Here is an 8,267-nt window from a genome sequence, read left to right as displayed (position 1 = left end):
CTCTCTCTCTTCCTCTCCCTTTATGCTCATGTGTGCGTGTGTGTGCATGTGTGAGTGTGAGGGTGTACTGTATATGTGTGTGTGTGTGTGTGTGTGTGTGTGTGTGTGTGTGTGTGTGTGTGGATGTGTGTGCGTGTGCGTGTGCGTGTATGTGTGTGTGTGTGTGTGTGTGTGTGTGTGTGTGCGTGTGCGTGAGCGTGTGCATGTGCGTGTGTGTGTCTGGGCAGGCGCTAACAGGGCTAGCATGGCTTGCTAAAAGGATTGGAGCTGAGTGGCAGGCGGAGCAGAGGCACACACACACCTGCACGTGTGCAGCGCGGCTGGATTACTAACACAATGTGATTGGGGCCAGACAGAGCTGGCCACCACTGACCGCCTCTAAGAGCACTTTACCAGATGAGAGAGAGAGGGGGAAGACAGAGAGATATGAGAGGAGTGATGCTGAGAGAGGGACAAAGGGTAATGAGAGGAGGAGGAGGAGGAGGAGGGGGGAGAGAGGGGGATGAAGACCCAGAAAAAAGATGATGAAGGGAGAGAGAGGAGAGGAGTGAGAGGAGAAGAGAGGAGCGAAAGAGAAAAAAGAGGACACACGAGACAAAGGCTGAAGAAAGGAGGAGGAGAGACACATACAGAAGAGAGAAAGACTTGCATGGAGAAGAGATAAAGGATGAATGAGGGAGAGGGAGTGTAGCATCATGGCCACCCACCCAGACCACGTGAACACACACACTCCCAGGCCAAGGACAGCGTTATTGCTCCCGCTCTGTCCAGCCCCATCCTCTGGTCATTCACCAGTCAGTGTAGCCCGCTGTACAGCCTACAACAGACCACATCCTGACCCAGGGACCCTGACCTTGACCTGCACAGGGGGTCAAGGCTTCACCCCTTGCCCTTCTGACCTCAGTGGTCTCAGTGCTGCCCCTAATGACCGGTCCTGTATGGAGCTGGTCCTCTGAGGTGCCCTACCTCATCAAGCTCCTCATTACCGCTCCCCTTTGATATGGATGTGCCTGGAAGGCCTGGCGAGCCAACGCTGCCTGCCTGTGTGTGTGTGTGTGTGTGTGTGTGTGTGTGTGTGTGTGTGTGTGTGTGTGTGTGCGTCCGTGCGTGCGTGCGTGCGTGCGTGCGTGCGTGCGTGCGTGCGTGCGTGCGTCCGTGCGTGCGTGTGTGTGTGTGCCTGTGTGTCTGACTGTGTGTGTGTCTGGCTGTGTGTGTGGCTGGTGTTTGGGGTGTGTTGCTGGGGGGCGCTGAGACAGGTAAGGCCCCCGTGCGGCGGCCACCTCCTCTTTGAACACGGCGTGCCAAGCGTTGGTTTATGTCTGGGCGGGACAGGGTGGCAGGCGAGAGATACACACACGGCATGTAACGAGGCCAGGAGGAGGAGGAGGAGGAGGAGAGGAAGTGTTCCAGTGGAGGTGACTCATGGTGCCTCTCTCTCTTCCTCCTCCTCTCTTTCTAGCTCTACCTTCCTTTGTCTCTCTTTGTCTCTCTCTTTCTCTCTCTTTCCCAATTCCCTGTCTCCATCTTTCCCTTCATCACTTGTCCTCTGTTGTTTTTCTTTACCTTTGTTTCCCCTCTCTGTCTGTTGTACTTACTCTCCCATCTCTACCGCCTCCCTCTCTCTCTCTTCCTCTCTCTCTCCTTCCCTCCCTCACTCTCTCTGTCTGAGGCGCAGGCGATTAAATCTCCCCTTTTAATGTTCTATCCATGAAACAACGTCTGGCTTGCACTTCCATCAAAGCTTGTGTTATGAGCAGCCTTGTGTTGTGGATGGAGCCTTGTCATAGTCTTTAGGAGGAGGCTGAACGTGCTGCTTGTGTTGTGGATGGAGCCTTGTCATAGTCTTTAGGAGGAGGCTGAACGTGCTGCTTGTGTTGTGGATGGAGCCTTGTCATAGTCTTTAGGAGGAGGCTGAACGTGCTGCTTGTGTTGTGGATGGAGCCTTGTCATAGTCTTTAGGAGGAGGCTGAACGTGCTGCTTGTGTTGTGGATGGAGCCTTGTCATAGTCTTTAGGAGGAGGCTGAACGTGCTGCTTGTGTTGTGGATGGAGCCTTGTCATAGTCTTTAGGAGGAGGCTGAACGTGCTGCTTGTGTTGTGGATGGAGCCTTGTCATAGTCTTTAGGAGGAGGCTGAACGTGCTGCTTGTGTTGTGGATGGAGCCTTGTCATAGTCTTTAGGAGGAGGCTGAACGTGCTGCTTGTGTTGTGGATGGAGCCTTGTCATAGTCTTTAGGAGGAGGCTGAACGTGCTGCTTGTGTTGTGGATGGAGCCTTGTCATAGTCTTTAGGAGGAGGCTGAACGTGCTGCTTGTGTTGTGGATGGAGCCTTGTCATAGTCTTTAGGGGGAGGCTGAACGGTAAAGCCTAAATCCTAAAGTAAAATGTGACGGTGGCAGTGGTTAAGGAGCAATGTAAAGCCAACATGCTGCTTGCTAACAGCCTAGTTAAACGATCTGCACATGATGAAGCTTGAATCATCAGCCTATGAGATCTAATTGTGTTGAGATGAAGGGCAGTGCCTCAGATCTCTATTGGGTTCAGTCATAGTCAGTGTGTCACTGTAACATCAAGACCAAACACCCCAAATCACCATATGAAGCTGGAGTGAATGCAGAAGCTCTCTCTAGCTCCGTCTGATCAGCAGATATGCCGCTATGCATGCTATGGCTCAGGGGATCCTGCTCTACTCCTGGCTACAGACAGTAGTGGGGGACGCTCTGGAGATGAAATGAACTTGAAGTCACAGATGGACAGACAAACTATACTGTACATGATCACAACGTAATAGTACTGAGAGCAAGAAAGAACTTTCACTACGTGCGGCACACTCCTGTATGTATTGTATTTGATACGCAACACAGTGTATTGAAGGACCATCCACCACTACTATTAACCTTTGACCCTCTTCGGAGGTAGCTTTTTTTTGAAAACCCACCCAACTCCACATTGTGTGTCTGTGTCCCAGTGTTTGAGTGCTCTCTGTGCTAGTCCCAGAGTGTAAGTTGTTGATGTGTTTTGTGTCTCCTCTCTGTTCCCGTAGATCACGGCGGCCCTGGAGCAGGATGAACAGGCTAAGAAGCAGCGCCTGGCCTACAAAGTAGAGCAGCTCATCTCCGCCATGTCTCTGGAGAGCTGAGAACACCGCAGAACCAAGAGAGTGAGAGAGACACAGCAAGAGAGAGGGAGAGAGAATGAACAACATCAAGAGTGAGAGAAAGAGAGAAAGACAAGGGAGATTGGCATCTGAACCTGTGCCATCTTCTCACCACAACCACCCAAGGAGTCTCAGCACAGCACATGGTACTTGACGCTGACCTGAGACTGGGGATCCTCGGCTCCACCAAACCAGTAGGACAGGTTCAGTGGACCTTACAAAAATGTCTGCCCTCACAAGACTCTGGGTGGAGGCGCATGTTCCATCCTGTTGTGAACAGATAATGTGAGCAGAGATGTCCTGAGACACCTCAACTTCATTTGCCTCCATTTCCTTCGGCAGTCTCCTGTGTGTGTCTGGCACAAGAGCAACACACAGTGACAGGACCTCAAGCAGGTCGACATGACAGGACAGCATCTCTCTCTCTCTCTCTCACTCTCTCTCTCTCTCTCTCACTCTCTCTCTCTCTCTCTCTCTTACGAACTCTTAAGAGCCAGAGTGGAACATTTGGCTGTGGCCATGTCCTTTGAGAATTTTTATTTTTTTACACGAACACTTTAAAACCTCTTCCATTACTCCGTGGCTCTTGGCATCTCCCAACATCGCGATGCGAGGGACTCTTTTCGCTTTCGGGTCCTGTCTCGTTGGGTGACGGGGCGACAGCGTCAGGGACGGAGAGTCCTGTCTCATCTGTCTGCCCCGCTCTCTCTCATCCCCTCTCCCGGACGCCAGTCGCCAGCCTTCTTTGGAAGGACAGCAGAGAGACTAGACGTGAGTTCACACTCGTGGAGTTCAAGAAAAGATGTGCCGGAGAGAGCGAAAGGTCACGTGATCAATCTGGTCGGCCGACCCCTGATTCTTCCTGGCAGATCCTCCGCGTCACGTCGCAGTTTATCACGGAGGAAAAGGAGCGGCTGATCGGCGACTTCAAAAGACTCTCCTCAGCCAGTGTCTCTGTGTGTAAATGTCCCGTTCTTCTTTTTTAAAAACGACGTGTGAAATTGTATGTGAATGTACAAAAATGTTGCTCTATTTTAGTCATCTTTTGTTTTCCTAGAGCAGAGAGAGGCAGCAGAGCAGAGCTGAACTCTGAGGGAAGACCCTTGGCCAAGAGAAAAAAAAAACGCTGTAAACATTCTGGTTACCGAGGACCTTTTTAGCTTGATAAATGTCATTCATTATTATATTGCCAAATTACGCTTTGTGATTGAAGTGTGCTGTGTGCAATCGTATGGGCAGTTCCCTCTGGACACAGGGCTGTCCCACTTTAGATTGCATTTTACTCCACTATATATTGGAGAATACTTCCTGTAGATGGAATGAACTTGCATCGCGGGCGGTAGAAGTGGGATCGATCCACTATAAAGCTGACCAGACAGTATTATGTTTTTAGTTCTGTCAACTTGTGTGTGTATTTTTGCATGCGTCATCCAGAACCATGAGAGAGAGAGAGAGAGAGAGAGAGAGAGGGGGGGGGGGGGGGGCAAGAAAGGACAAACTCTTCCATTTCTGCTCTGTTTTTTAAGTGCCAAGAAGGTTGCATTAGCTCCAAGATGCTGAGAGGTTAGCTGCAGATCTAATGCGCAGTTCAGTCACCACTGCTATATATAGATATATATATATAGATAGAAAGATATATATCTCCATGCTACAGTGACAGCCCTTCTTAGGGTCGATCTCGATTAAGTGCCAAAAGATCACTTTAAATTATTCACTGACGTGTCAAAAAAAAAAAGTCGGTTAATGCTTTATAGAGGGACTCAAGGCCTCACACTGAGAGGCGACTGAAAGCCCAGACAAGAGGCCGACTGTGGGCCTGACCTGGCCCGGACACCAGCCGGATCTGAGCCAGAGCCAGTTCCCCTTTCCTCTCTGGAAAAAGCGGCACTCACTCGACTGGAACTAGGAGAGATCAGACGACCTCCACCCCGCCACTGCCATCTCTCTGGACTCTGAGCATCTGTCTCGAAGCGCTCTAAGGCAGCTAGGTACGATAATGTAGAAAGTGGGGCTGGACTATCACCCTGTAAAAAATCACACACACACACACACACACACACACACACACACACACATGGATGTGAACTGTTTGGAGGTGGGTGTTTTTTATTAATTTACCCCCCCACACACACACACACACACACACACAGAGAGTGTACTATTCGAACAACAAGCAAGAACAAACAAAGCCATTGCTCTCTATAATGTGTCTGGCCCACTAAAGACGAGTTGTTGGCTTTATCAAAACAGGCAACGTTCTTAGAGGTTAAAGTCAAGATGTGCTAGAAATTTCTTATTGAAGTGGGAGCCAAAAATACTCTCTGGAACAGCTCTATGGACTCTGGAACAGCTCTGTTCTGGCTCTGTCCAGGTTCTAAGCCAGTTCTTTATTCTGAAGGCATTGGGGGCTTCAGTCTTGTGCATGGTAACTGCCAGCATTCACCTCAGTGTTGTGCTGTGACAAGTGCAATGCTAGCTTGTTGTTTACATCATATACTTGAAACTTCATAGTGTTGACGGTATACGTCAAATTTATTTTTTTTTATTATTGGGGGTAAATATCATACCAAAAGATTCTTTCTTTTTTTCTTTTTTTCTTCCGTCCCATTGCCTTAGAACACCTCGCACCAAACGTGATCCTCAGACTGTCCACACACACACACACACACACACACACACACACACAATATGACCTCCCCTTCCTGACTTGCATAGCTGAGTTTAAAAGCAGTGTTTGAGGACGAAATGACAGGCAAAGAGTGCATCATCCCCCATCCAGGTGTCTCATCTCTGTTGTCTCAGGTGAAGAGGAATGAAGATCTAGAGCAAGACAGAGAGAGAGAGAGAAATATGGAGAAAGAGAGTGAGAAATACAGAGATAAAGAGAGAAAAGAGAGAGAGAGAGAATCCCCTTTAGCTCTAGTTTCCTACAGAAGCTTTGAAGCAGCTCTTTGATCTCACCTAGTCGTGTGCACAGCGTGATCAGAAGATTTAGAAAAAAAATATATATATATCCACATCAAACCCCACGGAGGGCCTCCACCTTCAGCAGGGATTGACGTGATTGACATGGAATAAAGCAGGCAGCTGCTGGGGGGGGCATCTCTCGGGCCCAGCTGATGGTCATGGACAAGTCACCTCATTCACCAGCAGTTCAAGTAGACACTGATAATCACACCAATAACCCACAACACTACTTTACATCACAATGCTCTTCTTCATAGTACTGATGATACACTGTATCAAGGACCATAGCAAATAAAGTATTGCCTTTTCCCTCTGCCATAGTTAAAGTCTGTCCGTCATCGGCCCTTCCTAGCATGCAGTGACGCTAACTGAAAGGACACCTTGTAAGGCTACTTACTGTACACATACACTTGTCATAGTAAAGGAGGGAATTGTAAGATGAGATTTCACAGAGTAGAATGTTTTTTTTATTTATTTTTTATTTATTTATTGTTGTTTTTGTTAGACATCCTTTCATCCCAAAAAGTTGTTTTCCGTTCCTTTTTTTTTTTTTTTGCCACGCAGAATTCACCTACACTCATGTGTTCACGTAGTGATGATCTTCCACATTTGGTCACTTTTGAGCCTCAACTTCAGCTTCCAAGTTTGGCCATGCCTGGGCCCCTGCCTGTAGTGGTGGTCAGGTCTTTCGTGGCCCCCATCCCATGGCAAAGGGGACTCTTTCAGTCATTGGGCAGTCAAATGCTTGCACAGGCCACACAATATATTTTTGCCATACCACAGTCAAAAGCCAGAGAGATGGGTCTGAATATCACTGCAAAAGAAATGAATATCCTTCCACTCCAAAACACAGTACATAATATACCAACCCTTCTTTGTTGACACTGGAGTTGTGTATTATTGTAAATAAAATAATAATTATGATAATTATTATTATTATTATGGCTGTCTGTTCTTGTTGTTTTATAAAGGTGTTGTGAAAATGGTAAGAAAGGTAAAATATTTAAAAAAAAAAAAAAAAAAAAGGTTGGTCTTGTTTTTTTTTTGTTTTTGTTTTTATTTGCGTTTGTTATGATAATATATTATTGTGTACCTATTGTAAATATGAAGCACACCTATTTTGCAAGCCAAGGATTCACTTTGTACCGTTGTTATATATAAATAAACTTTACTGGTTAAAAAAGCGACCATTTGAATGATCTGGATTTGTTGACAGACGTACAGACATATAAGTGTAGAGATATAACAAACTGTTGGAATCACTCACACATTCAAAACAGCAATATGAGTGACAATTTGCAAAATTCAACAATCAAAGATAACAAGAACAGTCAGATGAGCAGATCCTCATCCTTGTAATTGGTCAGTAAAGAGAGTGGGTGAGTAAAATATCTTGTACTGTATATCTGATCAATCATAGGAGGATACTTTGACCCTCTCTACCTCAGAATTAGAATTTGAAATAAGTTGGACTAGTCTAGTACTTTTAGTATGAACACACAGACCAACGGATTGGGCGATGGATGGACTCAATTAACATTCCCTTTGCCCCTCTGTTGGGTAGAGGAGGTAATAAAAGGTTAAGTGAGCTGCAGGGGCAAACAGTGGAAAGCAGAGCAGAATCCTATTGTAATTCATAAAGAAAATAATATTCTCTGTTTTTTATTACCACTCTGGTATGTACCAATGGGATGCCCTAATCAACTATGCAATATTGCTCTGCATGCACAATTTGTTTTTGCTGTAATATATATCATACAAGAAGTTCAGCCACCAGAGCGTAGAAAACATAGTTCATTCATCACACCTAGTGCGTAATAGCCTGGGTTTATCCCACAATGCAATTTAAGGCTCACCATAACATACGCTGAGACCTCTAAGGGCTGCACATAACAAGATAACCAAGAGCTCTAATATGTAAGAGCTGCTGTTTGTCTTTGTGGCATTATTCTGTTAGTCTGGCGATCCCATTCCATCCCAGAGCTATATGAAGGACTGTGGGGGAAGCCAATTAGGTTACGAGGAAGACTGCTTGAGTGGGTAGACCCTTGTGTCTGGAATGTTAAGATCTTTCCAAGAGATTAACTGTTAGAATCAAGGTCATGCATCCAGCTCTGAGAGGTCATGTCTTAATAAATATATATA

General features: G+C 46.6%; 1 protein-coding gene across 1 annotated transcript in view; it reads left to right on the top strand.

Annotated features, from left to right (window-relative positions):
- Positions 1 to 7,298, top strand: part of plxna2 (plexin A2) — a 243,197-nt gene extending 235,899 nt beyond the window's left edge. Inside the window, exon 32 of the mRNA XM_062540152.1 lies at positions 3,042 to 7,298. Coding sequence (XP_062396136.1) covers positions 3,042 to 3,137 — 96 coding nt within the window. The 3' untranslated portion in view covers positions 3,138 to 7,298. The remainder of the gene's footprint in view (positions 1 to 3,041) is intronic.
- Positions 7,299 to 8,267: the final 969 nt, after the last annotated feature.

The sequence above is a fragment of the Sardina pilchardus genome, chromosome 7 (genome assembly GCF_963854185.1).
Source record: "Sardina pilchardus chromosome 7, fSarPil1.1, whole genome shotgun sequence".
In the NCBI taxonomy this organism is placed as follows: Eukaryota; Metazoa; Chordata; class Actinopteri; order Clupeiformes; family Clupeidae; genus Sardina; species Sardina pilchardus.
The sequence above is the reverse complement of the archived record's forward strand: the minus strand, read 5'-3'. Positions and strand labels throughout refer to the sequence as shown.